General features: G+C 45.8%; 2 protein-coding genes across 12 annotated transcripts in view; one reads left to right on the top strand and one right to left on the bottom strand.

Annotated features, from left to right (window-relative positions):
• Nucleotides 1–6,294, bottom strand: part of LOC143296739 (protein O-mannosyl-transferase TMEM260-like) — a 63,402-nt gene extending 57,108 nt beyond the window's left edge. The window contains exon 1 of the mRNA XM_076608802.1: nt 6,231–6,294. The gene's annotated coding sequence lies outside the window, so the exon portion shown is untranslated. The remainder of the gene's footprint in view (nt 1–6,230) is intronic.
• Nucleotides 1–24,378, top strand: part of LOC143296740 (UTP--glucose-1-phosphate uridylyltransferase-like) — a 54,116-nt gene that overhangs the window by 6,164 nt on the left and 23,574 nt on the right. For 10 of the 11 annotated variants that reach the window (XR_013057162.1, XR_013057163.1, XR_013057164.1 and 7 more), the window contains exons 3-7: nt 11,261–11,395; nt 14,433–14,540; nt 17,448–17,630; nt 18,432–18,565; nt 23,124–23,192. Coding sequence is in view for 3 of the 11 variants with exons in the window: in XM_076608803.1 (XP_076464918.1) it covers nt 11,261–11,395; nt 14,433–14,540; nt 17,448–17,630; nt 18,432–18,565; nt 23,124–23,192 (629 nt within the window). In the remaining 8 variants the exon portion in view is untranslated. Of the gene's footprint in view, nt 1–6,355; nt 6,518–11,260; nt 11,396–14,432; nt 14,541–17,447; nt 17,631–18,431; nt 18,566–23,123; nt 23,193–24,378 lie in introns of those variants that run through there. The other variant, XM_076608806.1, reaches the window with a different exon arrangement.

The raw sequence follows: 24,378 nt of genomic DNA on the forward strand, positions 1-24,378 counted from the left end.
GCGCCATGTGTCCAGCCCAGCGAAGCTGGGACTGCATCAGGATGGTGAAGATGCTGGGAAGGGTGGCTTTTGCGAGCACCTCTGTGTCTGGGGTCTTGTCTTGCCACTTGATGTTCAGTAGCTTCCTGAGGCATGTTGTGTGGAAGTGGTTCAGCTTCTTGGCATGTCGTTGGTACACTGTCCAAGTTTCGCAGGCGTACAGTAGTGTGGGGAGAACTACTGCTCTGTAGACCTTTAGCTTGGTCTCAAGACTAATGCCTCTTCTGTTCCAGACATTTGCATTCAGTCTACCAAAAGTTGCGCTTGCTCTTGCAATCCTGACGTTCACTTCATCGTCGATGGTCGCATTTCGTGACAGTGTGCTGCCAAGGTATGTGAACCGCTCCACCGCACTGAGTCTCTGACTGTTGACTGTGATGTTGGGCTCAACGTAGGGTTTCCCTGGGGCTGGCTGATGGAGAACTTCAGTTTTCCTCGTGCTGATGGTAAGGCCGAAGTTCCTGCTGGCAGTGGCAAACTTGTCGACGCTGAGTTGCATGTCAGCTTCAGATCCAGCATTGAGGGCACAATCATCAGCAAACAAAAAGTCTCTGATGATGTCTGTCATGACCTTCGTTTTTGCTTGAAGCCTTCTGAGGTTAAACAACTTACCATCTGTTCGGTACTTTAGGCTGATTCCAACATCGCCATCTCTGAAGGCATCAGTAAGCATTGCAGAGAACATGAGGCTGAACAGCGTTGGAGCCAGGACGCAGCCTTGCTTGACACCATTTGTGACAGCAAAAGGAGCAGATGTTTCGCCTTTGTCCTGGACTCGAGCCTGCATGCCTTCATGGAATTGGCTGACCAAGGAAATAAATTTCCGAGGGCATCCATACTTGGCCATGATCTTCCACAGTCCCTCTCTACTCACGGTGTCGAAGGCCTTAGTGAGGTCGACATAGGTGCAGAACAGATCAGCATTTTGCTCCTGACATTTCTCTTGCAGCTGCCTTGCAGCAAACACCATGTCGGTGGTTCCGCGCTCTTTCCGGAATCCACATTGGCTCTCAGGCAAATGACCTTGGTCAAGGTGTGCTGTGAGGCAGTTTAGTAGGATCCTGGCAAGTATCTTGCCTGCGATGGAGAGCAAGGAAATGCCCCGATGGTTATCACAGGCTTGCCGGTTCCCCTTTCGCTTGTACAAGTGAATGATAGATGCATCTTTGAAATCCTGGGGGATCGTCTCTTCTTTCCACATGAGTGAGTACAGCTGATGGAGCTTCTCAGTCAGCACAGTGCCTCCATCCTTGTAGACCTCTGCTGGTATGGAGTCTGAGCCAGGTGCTTTGCCACTGGATAGCAGACGAATTGCTTTCTGGGTCTCAAGAGGTGTTGGCGGATCGTCCAGTGCTTCGTTGATGGGGACTTGTGGGAGACGGTCTATGGCTTCATCATTTATGGAGGAAGGGCGATTTAAGACACTGTTGAAGTGCTCAGCCCAGCGTTCGAGAATTTTCTCCTTCTCGGTGATCAAGGTATTCCCATCTGCACTGAGGAGGGGGGATGATCCTGAGGATGTGGGGCCGTAGACTTCTTTTAAGGCCTCATAGAACCTCTTCATATCATGCCTGTCAGCATATCCCTGGATCTCATCAGCTTTGTCACTCAGCCACTTATCCTGCATCTGGCGTAACTTTTGCTGAACAGTCCTGCGGATGGCATCGTACACATCCTTTTTTGATGTGGACTTTGGGTTGCTCAGGTAGGCTTGATGCAGACGGCGTTTCTCATCCAGAAGCTGCTTGATTTCATCACAGTTTTCATCAAACCAGTCTTTGTGCTTTCTGGACATGGGTCCCAGGGTCTCTGAAGCTGTACTATAGATCAGCTCACGCAGGGTCCTCCAGTCAGACTCCACATTCTGGTTGTCCAGAGAGGCGGATTCCAGACGATCTTCCAGCAGCTCCACAAAGGACTGTTTGATGGTGATGTTTTTCAGCTTGGCGATGTTGAGCCGTTTTGGAGCCTTCTGGCCTTGGGGGCGTCTCTTGGGCTGGATTCGAATATTCAGCTTCGAGACTACAAGGCGATGGTCTGTCCAACACTCGGCGCCGCACATGGTCTTTGTTACACGTACATCTTGCCTGTCCCTTTTCCTGACGATGACATAATCGATGAGATGCCAATGCTTTGAGCGAGGGTGCATCCATGACGTCCTGTTACGGGTAGGGAGGCAGAAAACTGTGTTGGTTATCAGCAGTTCGTGCTCTGCACAGGTCTGAAGCAAAAGCAATCCATTTGGGTTGCAGTGGCCCACGCCGTGCTTTCCAATCACTCCATCCCAGGAGATGTAGTCAGAGCCAACTCTAGCATTGAAGTCCCCAAGAATGATGAGCTTGTCTGCTTTAGGGATAGCAGCAATGACAGAGTGAAGGTCCTCGTAGAACTTCGCCTTCACTTCATCCGGGTTGGTCATGGTTGGGGCGTAGGCACTGACAATGGTGAGGTGCTTCTGGCCAGATGCCAGTGGGAGTTTCATGGTCATAAGCCTATCGTTGACTCCCTTTGGGATTCCAACTAGCTTGCTGACAAGTGCTGTTTTTACTGCAAAACCAACGCCAGCCTCACGTCGCTCTTCGCTTCCTCGTCCACTCCAGAAGAAGGTGTAACCAGATCCCCGTTCACAGAGCTCGCCTTCACCTGCAAGCCGAGTCTCACTCAAGGCTGCGATGTCAATGTTGTATCTGGCGAGTTCGGATGCAACTAGTGCCGTTCTCCTTTGGGGTCTGTCCGCGTTATCTCTGTCCAGGAGAGTCCTTATGTTCCAAGCACCAATGGTGAGAGGAACGATCCTTGTTTTTTTCTTTTCTTTCTCTTTGTTTCGACCGCTGATGTAGGGTCCCCGCCAGCCGCGGTATGCTGGCCAGGGTGATATGGAGCAGGCAATTTTTAGGGCACCTTTTCTAGCCCCTTCCTCATGCCAGGGAGGTGAGCAGTGCATTCCTAAAGAGGGCTGCTCAGACGCTCAGACGGCTGCCGAGCTCCATCGCTGCTCCTGTCGACGAAGAACGACCCTATGGCCTGAGCCGCCTGCGTGCAGGTCTGCAACTGCGACTGCCAGTGTACCCACACCTGTCGTTTCGTCGCTCGCCTGTCGCCACAGGACTTGGGGGTGATGAAATGATGAAGGATGAAAGGTCATTTTGGATGACTGATGACTTGCGCGATGAGTTTGTTTAAAGTGAAGAGGAGTTGCACAACGTCAACCTCACTCTCTCGTCCGGGTCCACCAATTTCCAGTGGCAAGACTAAGTCGAGACGACTGGAGGATGAGCACGGATGCAGTGGATGACCAAGATATCCTTTCGGTGTCTCATCTTGCTCTCTGCACTCCACAGTGCGTTGCTGTAACCACCTTCCTCTCCGTTGAACCGATAGGTTTCTTCCGCAGATTCTGCCGGATCCAGACTTCGCATGCATGGGTAGACACACCCCGGGGGCCAACTGCGTGTGGCATGCACACAGCACAGTGGAGCTAGATGGCCGTCGGTGGCTCTCCTGAGCCAACGCCCTTTTATGGATCTCCATAAGGGTGTCTAGCCACCCGCCTCACCAGTCCCGGAAGGGAGCGGTGGGAGTGCCGGTTTAGTCGCTGGCAACCCGACCCTGAACAGGTTGTACTGGATTACAGGTTACCAGTAGCAGATCTAATGACCTGACCTGACAACATGGTACTTATCATGTCTATATAATCTGAGAGAGAGAGACAGACAGACAGACAGACAGACAGAGTGAGAGAGACAGTGAGAGGGACAGTGGGAGTTATAGACATATTTACTATATAATCGGAGTGAGAGAGAGGGAGAGACAGAGAGAGTGAGAGACAGTGGGAGTTGTATACATATTTACTATATAATCAAGACAAGACAAGACAAGACAAGACAAATTCTTTATTATCAAGGATAATAGATAAGCACTGGTGCGCTTTTTTTCATCCAGTCCCCGCCCTGAAACAGGGTCTACACTACACAAAACTACATTATATATGTCATTGCATGCACTACACAATGCTACTTAAAATCATAAAATGCGAATACTGTATTACATAAAGGCATAAGAATGGTAAACACACACACATACACACACACACACACACAGAGGGAGGGGCACAAGCATGGTATTAATAATCGACATAAAAAAATAATAATAAAAACAACAGAACACACATACACACACACACACACACTCTCTCTCTCTGTCTCTCGTCTCTCTCTCACTCGCACACGCACACTTACACACACATAAACATACACTGTGTGTGTTAAAAAATACTATACTAATGTGAATATAAAACAGTAAGTCTAATAAAAAAAAATACACATAGCAATAACAGGGTTTTTTGTTTGTTTGTTTGTTGTTGTTATTTTTGTTTTGTTGTTGTTGTTTTTTTTTTTTTTTGGGGGGGGGGTGCTCATTGCCAAAAGAAGCATAATTCAACATATTAAATAGTATAGTAATCAGAGTGAGAGAGAGAGGGGGGGGGGAAAGACAGAGAGAGGGAGAGAGACAGTGGGAGTTATATACATATTTACTATATAATCAGAGTGAGAGAGAGGGAGAGACAGAGACAGTGGGAGTTGTATACATATTAATGATATTTACTATATAATCAGAGCGAGACAGAGGGAGACAGAGAGAGACAGTGGGAGTTATATACATATTTACTATATAATCAGAGTGAGAGAGAGGGAGAGACAGAGACAGTGGGAGTTGTATACATATTTACTATATAATCAGAGTGAGAGAGAGGGAGAGACAGAGACAGTGGGAGTTGTATACATATTTACTATATAATCAGAGTGAGAGAGAGAGAGACAGAGAGAGTGAGAGAGACAGTGGGAGTTGTATTAATTTACCATATAATCAGAGTGAGAGAGAGAGAGGGAGAGACAGAGAGATGGAGAGACAGAGAGAGGGAAAGAAGCAGTGAGGATTGTATTAATTTACTAAAAAATCAGAGTGAGAGAGAGAGGGAGAGACAGTGGGAGTTGTAGACATATTTACTATATAATCTGAGTGAGAGACAGAGAGGGAGAGACAGACTATATAATCTGAGTGAGAGACAGAGAGGGAGAGACAGACTATATAATCTGAGTGAGAGACAGGAGAGACAGATATATAATCTGAGTGAGAGACAGTGATGGAGAGACAGACTATATAATCTGAGTGAGAGACAGTGATGGAGAGACAGACTATATAATCTGAGTGAGAGACAGTGATGGAGAGACAGACTATATAATCTGAGTGAGAGACAGAGAGGGAGAGACAGACTATATAATCTGAGTGAGAGACAGAGAGGGAGAGACAGACTGAGTGAGAGAGACAGCGGGAGTTGTAGACATATTTACTATATAATCAGAGAAAGAGAGAGAGGGAGATAGACAGAGGGGGGAGAGAGAGAGAGACTTGTATACATATTTACTATATAATGAGAGAGAGAGACAGAGAGAGAGTTGTATACATATTTACTGTATAATCAGAGTGAGAGAGAGACAGAGACAGTGGGAGCTGGAAACATATTTCAGTTTCAATGAATGTCCAAGTAATCAGGAAATGTAATAACATCATAATTAAAACACTGCTTACTTTCCTAATAAAATCATGTTTCTTACTACTATGTACATGATTTCTGACGGCCCCCACATTTTCCCTTCTTCCACGGTTATTTTCATATGTAATTAAGTTTACATGTAATTTGTTGTTGTTGTTGCTATCATGGTTCAGTGAAAAGCGCAGAAACCACTGGAGCTTTGGGAAAGTTAGAATAAAAGTCGGGTGAGGGGAGGGTCAAAGTGGAGGAGGCAGATGGGGTGTTCTCCCATCATAGTTTACGGAAATCTCAGGGCTTAAATCAGTGCGTGAAGGAGCTTGGGGGAAGATTACCACCGCTGCGCTTCACGTGTTTTCGGCCAGTGGGGGCGACATGCGAGCTTCGCTCGTCAATGCTTTCAGGACAAGGCTACGTGTGTGGCGTGTGAGGACACGTGCTTTTATCTCATTTGCTGCCCTTGACCTGAACAATCAGACTGCCTGACATACGACTTTGAATGCGAAATCGCAACCAGTGCTGCTGGGCTATGGCAAACCGTTTTTACAATAAGGACCATTGCAAAAACAAACGAAAGATCCTTGAATATAATTAACATGCTTTTTTAACCATCAGGTTATAAATGAAAGATCATGCCTACCAGTGCTTTTTAACTCATTGTTGGTGTTCTCCGATTCCGATTCTTGTATGGTCTTGAAACGACCTTCCCCTTTGACATTTGCTCTGGGTGCAACGAGCTCCTTGATTGGTCAAGTTATGGTAACCTTGTGCTAAACTTCAGTGCCCTCGGCACGATCGTGGGAACTGCTGCAATCTTCAGGCTTGCTTTGACCCACACTTGTTCGCAACCCACGGAAGCTGTGCTGCAGTTTTAGGAAAGACATTAAGGACTAACTTATCAAGAGGCCAACTGGAAAAATGGCTGCTGTAAGTTATTTTCAGTCTTGATTGATGAGGGTGTGTCTGCATTGGAGCATGAAGAAAGTGTCACTTTATGATCTTTTCACTGATACGATCTTGATAGTTTTTATCATTTCATTCAACAGTTCATTGATACTTCCACTGCCAGTCAGAACTTAGAATACCTAAATGACGATATTAATTCAGTATTACATCAATCAGTATTTCAGTGAATAGATTAATTTTGTCCTGCTGTATGCATGCATGTCTGTCAGTCTGTTCGCCAGTCTGTCCACCAGTCTCACCCTCTCTCTCTGTACATGTATATATCTGGGATGTGTGTTTTTATTATCATTCTTATGTTAATGATCTATAGATTGTTAATCTTACAGGAATTCTAAGAACCTAAACAAATATCCATACACATGTATTACAAAACTTTACATTTTTGTATTAAAAAAGATTACTCTCAGCCCAGTTAGCAATACACAATGATGTATATTTATGTAGCACTTACCCCGTGGCGCTCAGTGCAGTTAGCAATACATAATTATTATCTTCTTCGTTCGTGGGCTGCAACTCCTACATTCACTCGTGTACATGTACACAAGTGGCTTTTACATGCATGACTGTTTTTACCCCACCATGTAGGCAGCCATAATCTGCTTTTGGGGTTGTACATTCTTGGTATTTTCTTGTTTCCATAACTCACCGAACGCTGACATGGATTACAGGATCTTTAACATGTGCATTTGATCTTCTGCTTGCATATGTACATGAAGGGAGTTCAGGCACAAAGAGGTCTGCACATATGTTGAACTGGGAGATTGGAAAAACCTCGACCCTTTACCCACCAGGTGCCCTTACTGAGATTCGAACCCGGGACCCTCATAGTGAAAGTCCAATGCAGTAACCACTCGGCTATTGTGCCTGTCACATAATTCTAATAATGTGTATTTATATAGTGCTTACCTCATCGCTTTCAGCCCAGTTAGCAGTATGTGTAGCATTCCAGACACTCAAACTTGGAAAGAAATGTGTGGTTAAAAATACTGTTTGAAAACCAGTTTAACACCACTCACAACTCACACACCTCTCCCACCTTACCAACACTCCACACACACACATTGACACACACACACACATACACACACACACACACACACACACACACACACACACACAAAGTACACGCACATTCACACACACACACACATTCTCTCTCTCTCTTTCTCTCTCTCTCTCTCTCTCTCTCTCTCTCTCTCTCTCTCTCTCTCTCTCTCTCTCTCTCTCTCTCTCTCTCACATGCACAAAGACAGTCTGGTGGAAGAAGGATCGATGGTTTAAAACTTTAAAAAGTGATATGTTTTTGTCCGTTCAGTCAACAGTGGGGAGTTTGCAGCATCAGCAGGCTTTCATGCCAGATTGATGGTGTGGCAAAACGCAGAAAGTAGCCTGCCAGGTTGATGGCAAAACGCAGAAAGTAGCCTGCCAGATTGATGGTGTGACAAAACGCAGAAAGTAGCCTGCCAGATTGATGGTGTGGCAAAACGCAGAAAGTAGCCTGCCAGATTATATGTGGCAAAACGCAGAAAGTGTACATACTGTTTTTCCTCCAGATTACATGTGGACACATCCGGAAATACTGTACAAGTTAGTTCACTTTACTTATGGAAATACTGTACAAGTTAGTTCACTTTTCTTATGGAAATACTGAAGCAGTCAGTTCACTTTACTTATGGAAATGCAGTAGAAGTCAGTTCACTTTACTTATGGTTTATGCATATAATTTTTTTATATAGAAACGTGAAAACCGTTTTAATGAGATGAATTTTGACACCAGGGCAATGTTCAGGCACAGGGCTCAGTGATTGGAGATTATATTTGAAAGCTTTGATAGTGGAACAGTGTCTGATATTTTGCAGTATAAATTTGCGAAACCAAGTGCCATAGTGTTCAGATGTTTGGAAACCATGGGATGTGTGTAGATGTGTAATGCAGCATTGTAAACGTGTGTGTGTCAGGAAGAATGCAGACCAGGACAGGGTGGACCAGTAAATATTTACTGGGTCATGAAAGTTACAAGGGTGCAGAACTGGTCAATGAAATCACTCACACACACATACACACACGCATGCACGCATGCATCTGCACACACACACACACACACACACACACACACACACACACATGCATATGCAGCTGCACACACACACACACATGAACATACGTTCGCACACACATACACATGCACACATACATCTATCTCTTTCTCTGTCTGTCTGTCTGTCTGTCTGTCTGTCTGTCTGTCTCTCTCTCTCTCTCTCTCTCTCTCTCTCTCTCTCTATATATATATATATATATATATCTTTATCTGTATATCTATATATATATTTGTATGTGTGTGTGATGTGCATACATACAAACAATACATACATACATATGTATACATGCATATACATCATATACATACAAGCTATTTTGAACTTTTTCTTTCAGATATTGGAAGCCAGTGTCCTGCATATAGAAGTGAAGTGCACTGTGTGCAACACCATTTCCAGTGACAACAGAAAAGAACAAAATGTTCTTGTTGCTTGCTTCTTTTCTTGTTTTCTAATGTAGAAAGAAACCCACATCTGTTATATACATCTGTTTTCTAATTTAGAAAGAAACCTACATCCATTCTATAGGTCTGTTTTCTAATTTAGAAAGAAACATCTATTCTATGCATCTGTTTTCTAATTTAAAAAGAAACCTACAGCCATTCTATAGGTCTGTTTTCTAATTTAGAAAGAAACCTACATCCATTCTATAGGTCTGTTTTCTAATTCAGAAAGAAACCCACATCTATTCTATACATCTGTTTTCTAATTTAGAAAGAAACCTACATGCATTCTATGGGTCTGTTTTCTAATTCAGAAAGAAAGCCACATTTTTTCTATAGATCTGTTTTCTAATTCAGAAAGAAACCCACATCTATTCTATAGGTCTGTTTTCTGATTTAGAAAGAAACCCACATCTATTCTATACATCTGTTTTCTAATTTAGAAAGAAACCCACATCTATTCTATTGGGATTTCTTTTTAAAAAGAAAGAAAAGAAGTTGCCTGGTCCTAGCATAAACAAACTGGATGCAAATGATCGCAGCAGTTGTTTATTCTCCCCTCCCCCCCCCCCCCCCCCCCCCCCCCCGCCGCCCCCCCCCCAAAAAAAAAGCTGTCAGTTTATCTCACTACAGAGCACTATTGTTTTGGGAGTTTTTTCTCTTTCTCTCTTCCCCCCCCCTCCCATTCTCCCACTGTCTCCCGCAGAGTAGAGCTGAGTGGAAAGGAGAATGGAAGCTGGAGGGAAAGGAATAAGTCATTCAATTTTCTTCAGTCCTCATCTGGAATACGCTCCCCCCAACCCCCCCCTCCCCTCCTCCCCCCTTTGTGAATGCGGTAGATCATATTTTGCTTACTCACGCTTTTCTTGTTGGAACCGAACATCTGGTTAGTTCAACACAGACCAGCTGTTGTATTGTGTGTGGTGTCAGCATTCCACCTTGGTGAAGGGTAACCATGACAACTGTTGTATTGTGTGTCGTGTGAGCAGTCCACCTTGGTGAAGGGTAACCATGACAACTGTTGTATTGTGTGTGGTGTGAGCTGTCCACCTTGGTGAAGGGTAACCATGACAACTGTTGTATTGTGTGTGGTGTGAGCTGTCCACCTTGGTGAAGGGTAACCATGACAACTGTTGTATTGTGTGTGGTGTCAGCAGTCCACCTTGGTGAAGGGTAACCATGACAACTGTTGTATTGTGTGTGGTGTGAGCAGTCCACCTTCGTGAAGGGTAACCATGACAACTGTTGCATTGTGTGTGGTGTGAGCTGTCCACCTTGGTGAAGGGTAACCGTGACAACTGTTGTATTGTGTGTGGTGTGAGCTGTCCACCTTGGTGAAGGGTAACCATGACAACTGTTGTGTTGTGTGTGGTGTGAGCAGTCCACCTTCGTGAAGGGTAACCATGACAACTGTTGTATTGTGTGTGGTGTGAGCTGTCCACCTTGGTGAAGGGTAACCATGACAACTGTTGTATTGTGTGTGGTGTCAGCAGTCCACCTTGGTGAAGGGTAACCATGACAACTGTTGTATTGTGTGTGGTGTGAGCTGTCCACCTTGGTGAAGGGTAACCATGACAACTGTTGTATTGTGTGTGGTGTGAGCTGTCCACCTTGGTGAAGGGTAACCATGACAACTGTTGTATTGTGTGTGGTGTCAGCAGCCCACCTTGGTGAAGGGTAACCATGACAACTGTTGTATTGTGTGTGGTGTGAGCTGTCCACCTTGGTGAAGGGTAACCATGACAACTGTTGTATTGTGTGTGGTGTGAGCAGTCCACCTTGGTGAAGGGTAACCATGACAACTGTTGCATTTTGTGTGGTTTGAGCAGTCCACCTTGGTGAAGGGTAACCATGACAACTGTTGTATTGTGTGTGGTGTCAGCAGTCCACCTTGGTGAAGGGTAACCATGACAACTGTTGTATCGTGTGTGTTGTGAGCAGTCCACCTTCGTGAAGGGTAACCATGACAACTGTTGTATCGTGTGTGGTGTGAGCAGTCCACCTTCGTGAAGGGTAACCGTGACAACTGTTGTATTGTGTGTGGTGTGAGCAGTCCACCTTGGTGAAGGGTAACCGTGACAACTGTTGTATTGTGTGTGGTGTGAGCAGTCCACCTTCGTGAAGGGTAACCGTGACAACTGTTGTATTGTGTGTGGTGTGAGCAGTCCACCTTTGTGAAGGGACACCGGCGGACCCCTAGTGAGAATGCCTTCAGGGACCTGCTGCGACTGGACGCCCAGTCAGCCATGAACAAGGACCTCCAGAAACTGGTGACCACCGCGCCACCTGGACTGCAGAAGGTCAGTGGGTGGTCAGTGGTGACAGGTGGTGGTGAGGGTGATGTGACAGTGGTCAGGGTGACATGACAGTGTTAAGGGTGATGGTACATGTTGTGGTGACATGACAGTGGTCAGGGTGACATGACAGTGGTCAGGGTGATGGTACATGTTGTGGTGACATGACAGTGTTAAGGGTGATGGTACATGTTTTGGTGACATGACAGTGGTCAGGGTGATGGTACATGTTGCGGTGACATGACAGTGTTAAGGGTGATGGTACATGTTGTGGTGACATGACAGTGTTAAGGGTGATGGTACATGTTGTGGTGACATGACAGTGTTAAGGGTGATGGTACATGTTGTGGTGACATGACAGTGTTAAGGGTGACGGTACATGTTGTGGTGACATGACAGTGTTAAGGGTGATGGTACATGTTGTGGTGACATGACAGTGTTAAGGGTGATGGTACATGTTGTGGTGACATGACAGTGTTAAGGGTGACGGTACATGTTGTGGTGACATGAGAGTGGTAAGAGTGACAGTACATGTTGTGGTGACATGACAGTGTTAAGGGTGATGGTACATGTTGTGGTGACATGACAGTGTTAAGGGTGATGGTACATGTTGTGGTGACATGACAGTGTTAAGGGTGACAGTACATGTTGTGGTGACATGACAGTGGTCAGGGTGACATGACAGTGTTAAGGGTGATGGTACATGTTGTGGTGACATGACAGTGGTAAGGGTGATGGTACATGTTGTGGTGACATGACATTGGTCAGGGTGACATGACAGTGGTCAGGGTGACAGTACATGTTGTGGTGACATGACAGTGGGGTCAGGGTGACATGAGAGTGGTCAGGGTGATGGTACATGTTGTGGTGACATGACAGTGGTCAGGGTGACATGACAGTGGTCAGGGTGATGGTACATGTTGTGGTGACATGACAGTGTTAAGGGTGATGGTACATGTTGTGGTGACATGACAGTGGTCAGGGTGACATGACAGTGGTCAGGGTGATGGTACATGTTGTGGTGACATGACAGTGGTCAGGGTGATGGTACATGTTGTGGTGACATGACAGTGGTCAGGGTGACAGTACATGTTGTGGTGACATGACAGTGGTCAGGGTGACAGTACATGTTGTGGTGACATGACAGTGGTCAGAGTGATGGTACATATTGTGGTGACCTGACGTGTGGTGGTGACATGACGGATGGTGGTGGTGGTGACATGATGTGTGGTGGTTATGACATGACGGATGGTGGGTGTTGCATGACTGACATGACAGTGGTCAGGGTGACATAAGTCATGGCTGGTGATGATTTGCCCGTATATCACTTTCTCTGTCTGCCTCTGAAAAAAGAAATATATATACTGTCAGTCTGTGAGAGGACATTTTTCATAACATTTCTTCCTATCAGGCATAATGTTTGTACTGTCCATGTGTCACAGACACTGTACTGTCCATGTGTCACAGACACTGTACTGTCCATGTGTCACAGACATTGTACTGTCCTTGTGTCACAGAAACACTTGTACTGTCCATGTGTCACAGACATTGTACTGTCCATGTGTCACAGACATTGTATTGTCCATGTGTCAATGACACTGTACTGTCCATGTGTCACAGACATTGTACTGTCCATGTGTCACAGACACTGTACTGTCCTTGTGTCACAGAAACACTTGTACTGTCCATGTGTCACAGTCACTGTACTGTCCATGTGTCACAGACATTGTACTGTCCTTGTGTCACAGACACTGTACTGTCCATGTGTCACAGACATTGTACTGTCCTTGTGTCACAGACATTGTACTGTCTATGTGTCACAGAAACACTTGTACTGTCCATGTGTCACAGTCACTGTACTGTCCATGTGTCACAGACACTGTACTGTCCTTGTGTCACAGACACTACTGTCCATGTGTCACAGACACTGTACTGTCCTTGTGTCACAGACATTGTACTGTCTATGTGTCACAGAAACACTTGTACTGTCCATGTGTCACAGACATTGTACTGTCTATGTGTCACAGAAACACTTGTACTGTCCATGTGTCAATGACACTGTACTGTCCATGTGTCACAGACATTGTACTGTCCATGTGTCACAGAAACGCTTGCACTGTCCATGTGTCACAGACACTGTACTGTCTGTGTGTCACAGACATTGTACTGTCCTTGTGTCACAGACATTGTACTGTCCTTGTGTCACAGACATTGTACTGTCCTTGTGTCACAGACATTGTATTGTCTATGTGTCACAGAAACGCTTGTACTGTCCATGTGTCACAGACATTGTACTGTCTATGTGTCACAGAAACGCTTGTACTGTCCATGTGTCACAGACATTGTACTGTCAATGTGTCACAGACACTGTACTGTCCATGTGTCACAGACATTGTACTGTCCATGTGTCACAGAAATGCTTGCACTGTCCATGTGTCACAGAAACTGTACTGTCAATGTGTCACAGAAACTGTACTGTCCATGTGTCAAAGACACTGTACTGTTCATGTGTCACAGAAACTGTACTGTCCATGTGTCACAGAAACTGTACTGTCCATGTGTCACAGACATTGTACTGTCTATGTGTCACAGAAACACTTGTACTGTCCATGTGTCACAGACATTGTACTGTCCATGTGTCACAGAAATGCTTGCACTGTCCATGTGTCACAGAAACTGTACTGTCCATGTGTCAAAGACACTGTACTGTTCATGTGTCACAGAAACTGTACTGTCCATGTGTCACAGAAACTGTACTGTCCATGTGTCACAGAACATTTGAACTGTTCTGTCCATGTGTCAGTGAAACTCTACTGTCCATGTGTCAGAGAAACTCTACTGTCCATGTGTCACAGAACATTTGAACTGTCCTGTCCATGTGTCAGAGAAACTGTACTGTCCATGTGTCAGAGAAACTCAGAGAAACATTTGTACTGTCCATGTGTCACAGAAAATTTGAACTGTATTGTCCATGTGTCACAGAAACAGTTGAACTGTACTGTCCATGTGTCAGAGAACTGTTTTTACTGTCCATGTGTCACAGAAACAACAAACCGAGTTTGAAAACTTTGAGGTGCTGTTCAACCGCTTTCTGCAAGAGTCTGGATCAGCTCTGGAGTGGGACAAGATCAAACTGTTGACTGACGACAGGGTGAGTACCACACATGGTGTTTAAACTCAGCACCTCTTCTCTGAGGACCTGTCTGTTTTCAACAGCACGGATCTCTTTGTGATGTTCTGCTTGTCTTCCATGCTGTGTGTGTGTGTGTGTGTGTGTGTGTGTGGTGTGTGTGTGTGGTGTGTGTGTGTGTGTGTGTGTGGTGTGTGTGTGTGTGGTGTGTGTGTGTGTGGTGTGTGTGTGTGGTGTGTGTGTGTGTGTGTGTGTGTGTGGTGTGTGTGTGTGTGGTGTGTGTGTGTGTGTGTGTGTGTGTGGTGTGTGTGTGTGGTGTGTGTGTGTGTGTGTGTGTGTGGTGTGTGTGTGTGGTGTGTGTGTGTGTGTGTGTCTGTGTGCGTGTGGTGTGTGTGTATGTGTGTGTGTGTGTGGTGTGTGTGTGTGTGTGTGGTGTGTGTGTGGTGTGTGTGTGTGTGTGTATGTGTGTGTGTGTGTGTGTATGGTGTGTGTGTGTGTGTGTGGTGTGTGTGTGTGTGTGTGTGTGGTGTGTGTGTGTGGTGTGTGTGTGTGTGTGTGGTGTGTGGGTGTGTGTGTGTGTGGTGTGTGTGTGTGTGTGTGTGTGTGTGGTGTGTGTGTGTGTGTGTGTGTGTGTGGTGTGTGTGTGTGTGTGTGTGTGTGGTGTGTGTGTGTGTGTGTGTGTGTGGTGTGTGTGTGTGTGTGTGGTGTGTGTGTGTGTGTGTGGTGTGTGTGTGTGTGTGTGTGTGAGTGTGTGTGTGGTGTGTGTGTGTGGTGTGTGTGTGTGTGTGTGTGTGTGGTGTGCGTGTGTGGTGTGTGTGTGTGTGTGTGTGTCACGCTATTCAGATGTTAACAGAGTAAACATTGTGTGTGGGGAAGTGTGTATGAGAGGAAGGGTCACTAACAATGGTGATGATGACAGGTGAAGTGTGTGTGAGAGGGAGGTCACTAACAATGATGATGACAGGTGAAGTGTGTGTGAGAGGTAGATCACTAACAATGGTGATGATGACAGGTGAAGTGTGTGTGAGAGGGAGGTCACTAACAATGATGATGACAGGTGAAGTGTGTGTGAGAGGGAGGTCACTAACAATGAGGATGATGACAGGTGAAGTGTGTGTGAGAGGGAGGTCACTAACAGTGGTGATGACAGGTGAAGTGTGTGTGAGAGGGAGGTCACTAACAATGATGATAATGACAGGTGAAGTGTGTGTGAGAGGGAGGTCACTAACAATGGTGATGATGACAGGTGAAGTGTGTGTGAGAGGGAGGTCACTAACAATGGTGATGATGACAGGTGAAGTGTGTATGAGATGTAGGTCACTAACAGTGGTGATGATGACAGGTGAAGTGTGTGTGAGAGGGAGGTCACTAACAATGATGATGATGACAGGTGAAGTGTGTGTGAGAGGGAGGTCACTAACCATGATGGTGATGACAGGTGAAGTGTGTGTGAGAGGTAGGTCACTAACAATGATGATGATGACAGGTGAAGTGTGTGTGAGAGGGAGGTCACTAACAATGATGATGATGACAGGTGAAGTGTGTGTGAGAGGGAGGTCACTAACAATGATGATGACAGGTGAAGTGTGTGTGAGAGGGAGGTCACTAACAATGATGATGATGACAGGTGAAGTGTGTGTGAGAGGTAGGTCACTAACAATGATGATGATGACAGGTGAAGTGTGTATGAGAGGTAGGTCACTAACAGTGGTGATGACAGGTGAAGTGTGTGTGAGAGGGAGGTCACTAACAATGGTGATGATGACAGGTGAAGTGTGTGTGAGAGGGAGGTCTTTAACCGTGATGGTGATGACAGGTGAAGTGTGTGTGAGAGGTAGGTCACTAACAATGATGATGATGACAGGTGAAGTGTGTGTGAGAGGGAGGTCACTAACAATGATGATGATGACAGGTGAAGTGTGTGTGAGAGGGAGGTCACTAACAATGATGATGACAGGTGAAGTGTGTGTGTGAGGTAGATCACTAACAGTGGTGATGATGACAGGTGAAGTGTGTGTGAGAGGGAGGTCACTAACAGTGGTGATGATGACAGGTGAAGTGTGTGTGAGAGGTAGATCACTAACAGTGGTGATGATGACAGGTGAAGTGTGTGTGAGAGGGAGGTCACTAACAATGATGATGACAGGTGAAGTGTGTGTGAGAGGGAGGTCACTAACAATGATGGTGATGACAGGTGACGTGTGTGTGAGAGGAATGTAACTAACAATGATGGTGATGACAGGTGAAGTACTAACAAAGGTGGTGATGACAGGTGAAGGGTGACTAACAAAGGTGGTGGTGACAGATGAAGTACTAACGAAGGTGGTGACAACAGGTGAAGTACTAACGAAGGTGGTGATGACAGGTGAAGTACTAACAAAGGTGGTGATGACAGGTGAAGGGTGACTAACGAAGGTGGTGACAACAGGTGAAGTACTAACGAAGGTGGTGATGACAGGTGAAGTACTAACGAAGGTGGTGATGACAGGTGAAGGGTGACTAACGAAGGTGGTGGTGACAGGTGAAGTACTAACAAAGGTGGTGATGACAGGTGAAGTACTAACAAAGGTGGTGATGACAGGTGAAGGGTGACTAAGGAAGGTGGTGACAACAGGTGAAGTACTAACAAAGGTGGTGATGACAGGTGAAGTACTAACAAAGGTGGTGATGACAGGTGAAGGGTGACTAACAAAGGTGGTGATGACAGGTGAAGTACTAACAAAGGTGGTGATGACAGATGAAGTACTAACAAAGGTGGTGATGACAGGTGAAGGGTGACTAACGAAGGTGGTGATGACAGGTGAAGTACTAACAAAGGTGGTGATGACAGGTGAAGGGTGACTAAGGAAGGTGGTGATGACAGGTGAAGGTGACTAACGAAGGTGGTGGTGACAGGTGAAGGGTGACTAACGAACGTGGTGGTGACAGGTGAAGGCCTACTCTGGCCTGGCGCAGCCCAGCTCGTCGCAGGTGAAGGAGTTGCTGTCCAGACTGGTGGTGGTCAAGCTGAACGGAGGACTGGGCACCAGCATGGGCTGCACCGGACCCAAGTCCGCCATCTGTGTCCGCAACGAGCTCACCTTCCTCGACCTCAACGTCCAGCAGATCGAGGTCAGTGGTCACACAGGCGTGAGTGGGTGGGTGGGTGGGTGGGTGTGTGTGTTGATCTGAACACAGGTCAGTGGTCACACAGGTGTGTGTGTGTGTGTGTGTGTGTGTATCTGTGTGTGCATGTGTGTGTCAGTGTGTGTCTGTGTGTCTGTTTGTGTGTGTGTGTTGATCTGAACGGTCAGTGGTCACACAGGTATGTGTGTGTGTGTGTGTGTGTGAAAGAAAGTGTGTGGTGTGTGTGTGTCTGTGTGTGTGTGCGTGTGTGTATGTGAACACAGGTCAGTAGTCACACAGGTGTGTGTGTGTATGTGTGTGTGTGTGTGTTGATGTGAACACAGGTCAGTGGTCACACTGTGTGTGTGTGTGTGTGTGTGTGTATGTGTGTGTGTGTGTGTTGATGTGAACACAGGTCAGTGGTCACACTGTGTGTGTGTGTGTGGATGTAAACACAGGTCAGTGGTTGCACAGGTGCGTGTGTGTGTGTGTGTGAGTGAGTGTGTGTGTGTGTGTGGTGTGTGTGTGTGTGTTGATGTGAACACAGGTCAGTGGTCACACAAATGTGTGTGTGTGTGCCTCTGTGTGTGAGTAAGAGAGAGAGAGAGAGAGAGTGTGTGTGTGAACACAGGTCAGTGGTGGTGATATGATAATGATGATGAGGCAGTGGTGATGATGATGAAGCTATTGATGAGGCGGTGGTGATATCGATTAGGCAGTTGTGATGATGATGAGGTGCTGGGGTGGGTGATGATGACGATGATGGGGTGGTGGTGATGATGATGATGATGAGGCACTGTGTTACAGCACATGAACAAGGTGTATGGCGTGGACGTTCCCCTGGTGTTGATGAACTCATTCAACACGGACGAAGACACCATCAAGCTGCTCAGGAAATACAGCCAGGTCCAGGTCACCATCCGCACCTTCAACCAGAGCAGGTAGATCACTGACACCTGCTGGACACCTCTCACTGAGGTTTTAAACAAAGCGAAACGAATTTTTATTTCACGAGAGTAGTGGAGTAAGTGATGGAGTATCCTGTCGGACCGACGGATGAGTAGGCAGGCAGGCTTATGCTGGACATGTGCTGCTGCCAAAAAGAAAATCTCTGTACCAAAGTATAGACAATAAAGTTTGTGTATTGTATTGTATTGTATCTGTCGGTGTGTGTCCTCATATGGGAGAAGATGCCGATTCTGGATGCGCAGCACTTCCCACAGGTGTTGCAAGGGAAAACGTCTCCAGAAGTTGAGCCCTACTTCCTTCGCTCACGCTTCTCCTTCATGGCCAGCGTTCTCTTGTTTTCGAACGTCTTTATGCCACTAGAGCACAGCGTCCTCCAGCGACAGAGGTCAAGGGCATCAGTTTCCCAGGAAGCGATGTCTATATCACAGGCTTTGAGGTTTGTCTTCAAGGTGTCCTTGAAGCACTTGCAGGGTCTTCCAAGTTCACGGTGGCCTTCCTTCAGCTGGCCATACAAAAGCATCTTCGGGATCTTGGTGTCTGTCATGCGGACAACGTGTCCTGTCCAGCGTAGCTGGCACTGGATCAGCAGGCTTTCAATGCCAGGCAGGCCGCTCCTCTCTAGGACCTGGAGGTTGGAGACCCTGTCTTGCCACTTTATGCCGAGGATCTTTCATAGGCATCTCTGGTGAAACTGCTCATGTTGTTGAATGTGACGGTGATACGTCGTCCATGTTTCACAGCAGTACAACAAGGTGGTCAGCACAACAGCTCTGTAGGTTTTCATCTTGGTGCTGAGCCTGATGCCTTTGCTGTTCCACAGCCTGTTGTTGAGTCTGCCAAAGGCTGAGCTGGCCTTGGAGGTGCGCAGCATCACTTCTGTTAGATTTGAATTTTTGGAGTAAGTACAGCTGCTTTTTTACATCCAGCCCTCAAGGGCAAAAAAGAAAGAAAAGTGAAAAAAAAAAAGACAAAACAGTGGCAGAACACACACACACACACACACACACACACACACACACACACAGCACACACACATACACACACATACACACACACTCACAAACACACACACACACATATACACACACGCACACACACACACACACACACACACACACACACACACACACACACACACGCAACACAATTACACATGAAAATAAAGCGCATAAATAAAAACATGTACACAACCTAAGTATGACACAATGACACATATTATCATTGAAAAAATCAAATCATTATAAAATAAAATGATCATTAGAAAAGAAAAGAAGAAGCAGAAGAAGAAGAAAATGATAACAGGGAGAAGGAGAGACAGAGTGACAGACACCAATTGGTGGAGCATGGGAAGTGAATTCATGGCAGTTATCATATTGTATATATATATATGAAATAGGAATGACATTGAAACAATCAGTACATTTTAGGATATAGAAAGATTCATCAGGTATGTATATGTAAGTTAGATTTGAATTTTTGGAAATTTTATTCAGTTTTTAAATTTTCTGAGATATGATTCCACAACCAACCCCCTGAATATGCAAGGCTGGATTTACATAAGGTTATCATCATTAATGGAAGGTTTATCTTATGTGAATGTTGATAATCGTCTAAAGTAAACATATTTGTCAGATAGGATGGAGCGTTGCTATGAAGGATTTTGTGCATGAAGAGTCCTTTATTGTATAACAGTTTAGCCTTGAGTGGAAGGATACCTATTTGTTTGTAATCAGTCCCTGTCAGTGTTGAAGATTTGTCAGTGGTTAGTTTTACAGCTCTTTTATGGATACTAATCAGTGGTTTTAGTAAATTATTGCTTGCTGATTCCCAGAGTGGAAGCGTAGTCAATACTGGATTGAATGTATGAATAAAAGAATAATTTTCTAGCATGCATGGTAAGGAAATTTTTCATTTTTTTCAACTGATATAACTTCGAAGCAATGGTTTTGGTTAGACTTTCTATGTGTTTTGACCAAGATAGGTTATTGTCGATTGTTATTCCTTGAGCCTTATGATTTTAAACTTCTACTTTTACATCAGAAATGTAAAGAATAGGTACAATTTTAGTTAGTTTTTGCCATTTTTGCCTAGTGGTTATCATCATAAATTTAGTTTTATTAGGATGAAGAGTCATGTGGTAAAGTTTAGTCCATTTAACAAGAAGGTTAATGCTTTCTTGCATGGTAAGATAAATCTGGTGAGCATTAGTATTAATTGTATCAAAAGTTACGTCGTCAGCAAATATTTGGCAGTGTGTTTTAAGAATAAAGGTAGATCATTTATGTATAAGGAAAATAAAAGAGGGCCAAGGACTGAACCCTGTGGGACACCAAACTTATTGGGAAGAAGAATAGAGGTTTGTGTATTGAAAGATACTACTTGTTGCCAGTTTGAAAGAGGGATGTGACAGTGACTTGTGTGACAGTGACTTGCTGTGTGATGTGACAGTGACTTATGTGGTGTGACAGTGACTTACTTGCTGTGTGACAGTGACTTGCTGTGTGATGTGACAGTGTCTTGCTGTGTGGTGTGACAGTGACTTGTTGTGGTGTGACAGTGACTTGCTGTGTGGTGTGACAGTGACTTGTTGTGGTGTGACAGTGACTTGCTGTGTGATGTGACAGTGTCTTGCTGTGTGGTGTGACAGTGACTTATGTGGTGTGACAGTGACTTACTTGCTGTGTGACAGTGACTTGCTGTGTGATGTGACAGTGACTTGCTGTGTGGTGTGACAGTGACTTATGTGGTGTGACAGTGACTTACTTGCTGTGTGACAGTGACTTGTTGTGGTGTGACAGTGACTTACTTGCTGTGTGACAGTGACTTGTTGTGGTGTGACAGTGACTTGCTGTGTGATGTGACAGTGTCTTGCTGTGTGGTGTGACAGTGACTTGCTGTGTGATGTGACAGTGTCTTGCTGTGTGATGTGACAGTGTCTTGCTGTGTGATGTGACAGTGACTTGTTGTGATGTGACAGTGACTTGCTGTGTGATGTGACAGTGTTGTGTGGTGTGACAGTGACTTGTTGTGGTGTGACAGTGACTTGCTGTGTGATGTGACAGTGTCTTGCTGTGTGGTGTGACAGTGACTTGTGATGTGACAGTGACTTGCTGTGTGATGTGACAGTGACTTGCTGTGTGACAGTGACAGTGTTGTGTGGAGTGACTTGCTGTGTGATGTGACAGTGACTTGCTGTGTGATGTGACAGTGACTTGCTGTGTGACAGTGACAGTGTTGTGTGGTGTGACAGTGACTTGCTGTGTGATGTGACAGTGTCTTGCTGTGTGGTGTGACAGTGACTTGCTGTGTGACAGTGACAGTGTTGTGTGGAGTGACTTGCTGTGTGATGTGACAGTGACTTGCTGTGTGATGTGACAGTGACTTGCTGTGTGACAGTGACAGTGTTGTGTGGTGTGACAGTGACTTGCTGTGTGATGTGACAGTGTCTTGCTGTGTGGTGTGACAGTGTCTTGCTGTGTGGTGTGACAGTGACTTGCTGTGTGATGTGACAGTGTTGTGTGGTGTGACAGTGACTTGTTGTGGTGTGACAGTGACTTGCTGTGTGATGTGACAGTGTCTTGCTGTGTGATGTGACAGTGTCTTGCTGTGTGATGTGACAGTGACTTGTTGTGATGTGACAGTGACTTGCTGTGTGATGTGACAGTGTTGTGTGGTGTGACAGTGACTTGTTGTGGTGTGACAGTGACTTGCTGTGTGATGTGACAGTGTCTTGCTGTGTGGTGTGACAGTGACTTGCTGTGTGATGTGACAGTGTCTTGCTGTGTGGTGTGACAGTGACTTGTTGTGGTGTGACAGTGACTTGCTGTGTGATGTGACAGTGTCTTGCTGTGTGGTGTGACAGTGACTTGTGATGTGACAGTGACTTGCTGTGTGATGTGACAGTGACTTGCTGTGTGATGTGACAGTGACTTGCTGTGTGTTGCTGTGTGATGTGACAGTGACTTGCTGTGTGGTGTGACAGTAACTTGCTGTGTGACAGTGACAGTGCTGTGTGGTGTGACAGTGACTTGCTGTGTGGTGTGACAGTAACTTGCTGTGTGACAGTGACAGTGCTGTGTGGTGTGACAGTGACTTGCTGTGTGGTGTGACAGTGACAGTGCTGTGTGACAGTGTTGTGTGACAGTGACAGTGTTGTGTGGTGTGACAGTGCTGTGTGACAGTGACAGTGTTGTGTGACAGTGTTGTGTGGTGTGACAGTGCTGTGTGACAGTGACAGTGTTGTGTGGTGTGACAGTGACAGTGCTGTGTGACAGTGTTGTGTGACAGTGTTGTGTGGTGTGACAGTGCTGTGTGACAGTGACAGTGTTGTGTGGTGTGATAGTGCTGTGTGACAGTGACAGTGCTGTGTGACAGTGTTGTGTGACAGTGACAGTGCTGTGTGACAGTGACAGTGCTGTGTGACAGTGCTGTGTGACAGTGACAGTGTTGTGTGACAGTGCTGTGTGACAGTGACAGTGTTGTGTGGTGTGACAGTGCTGTGTGACAGTGACAGTGCTGTGTGGTGTGCAGGTACCCCCGCATCAACAGAGAGTCGCTGCTGCCCATCCCCACCAGCTTTGGGCCGGAGAGTTCTGAGGGGTGAGTTCCCTTGTCTGCGTGGCTGACTGGGATTGCTCTCTTTGTGGATGGGCCAAATGCAAACTATTTTGTTTGTGGATAGACAGTGTTGGAACAGTTCTGTTTGTGGATGAACAGTATAGGAACTGTTCTGTTTGTAAATGAACTGAGTGGGAGCTGTCTGGTTTCTGGATGGACAATGTAAGAAATTGTTCTGTTTGTAGATAGTCATCAATTTGAATTTACTGCCATGTGCAAAACGAAAAAGAAAATAGTATGAAAAATAAGATCTAAGACTCAATGTTTTTTGTGCTGTTTAGTATGTGCCAGCCTTGGGCTTGCAGAACAGGTTAGGCGTTGGACTTCTGACCAGTGATAACCACACTCACAGAATTCTTTTAAGCCTGCTTTGAAAACACAGCTTTTCCAACAGCAGCAATTTTTCAGTGCTGGTGGTGATATGATCTGGTTCCAAATGCATGTTTTTTTGTGTGGAAGCTGTTTGCCATTTGTTTGTGGCGTGGTGCTTGTGAGTGTCCATGCGTTCATGCAGGTGTGCTTGTATGTGTGCGTCTTGCAGGGATGTGTCTTGTAGAGGGTGTTGTGTGTGGGTGTTGCAGGGATGTGTCTTGTAGAGGGTGTTGTGTGTGTGGGTGTTGGAGGGATGTGTCTTGTAGAGGGTGTTGTGTGTGTGCGTGTTGTAGGGATGTGTCTTGTAGAGGGTGTTGTAGGGATGTGTCTTGTAGAGGGTGTTGTGTATGTGGGTGGGTGTTGTAGGGATGTGTCTTGTAGAGGGTGTTGTGTATGTGGGTGGGTGTTGCAGGGATGTGTCTTGTAGAGGGTGTTGTGTGTGTGCATGTTGTAGGGATGTGTCTTGTAGAGGTTGTTGTGTGTTGGTGGGTGTTGTAGGGATGTGTCTTGTAGAGGGTGTTGTGTGTGTGAGTGTTGTAGGGATGTGTCTTGTAGAGGGTGTTGTGTGTGTGGGTGTTGTAGGGATGTGTCTTGTAGAGGGTGTTGTGTGTGTGGGTGTTGGAGGGATGTGTCTTGTAGAGGGTGTTGTGTGTGTGGGTGTTGTAGGGATGTGTCTTGTAGAGGGTGTTGTGTGTGTGTGGGTGTTGTAGGGATGTGTCTTGTAGAGGGTGTTGTGTGTGTGTGGGTGTTGTAGGGATGTGTCTTGTAGAGGGTGTTGTGTGTGGGTGGGTGTTGT

The sequence above is a fragment of the Babylonia areolata genome, chromosome 21, assembly GCF_041734735.1.
Source record: "Babylonia areolata isolate BAREFJ2019XMU chromosome 21, ASM4173473v1, whole genome shotgun sequence".
Taxonomy (NCBI): Eukaryota; Metazoa; Mollusca; class Gastropoda; order Neogastropoda; family Buccinidae; genus Babylonia; species Babylonia areolata.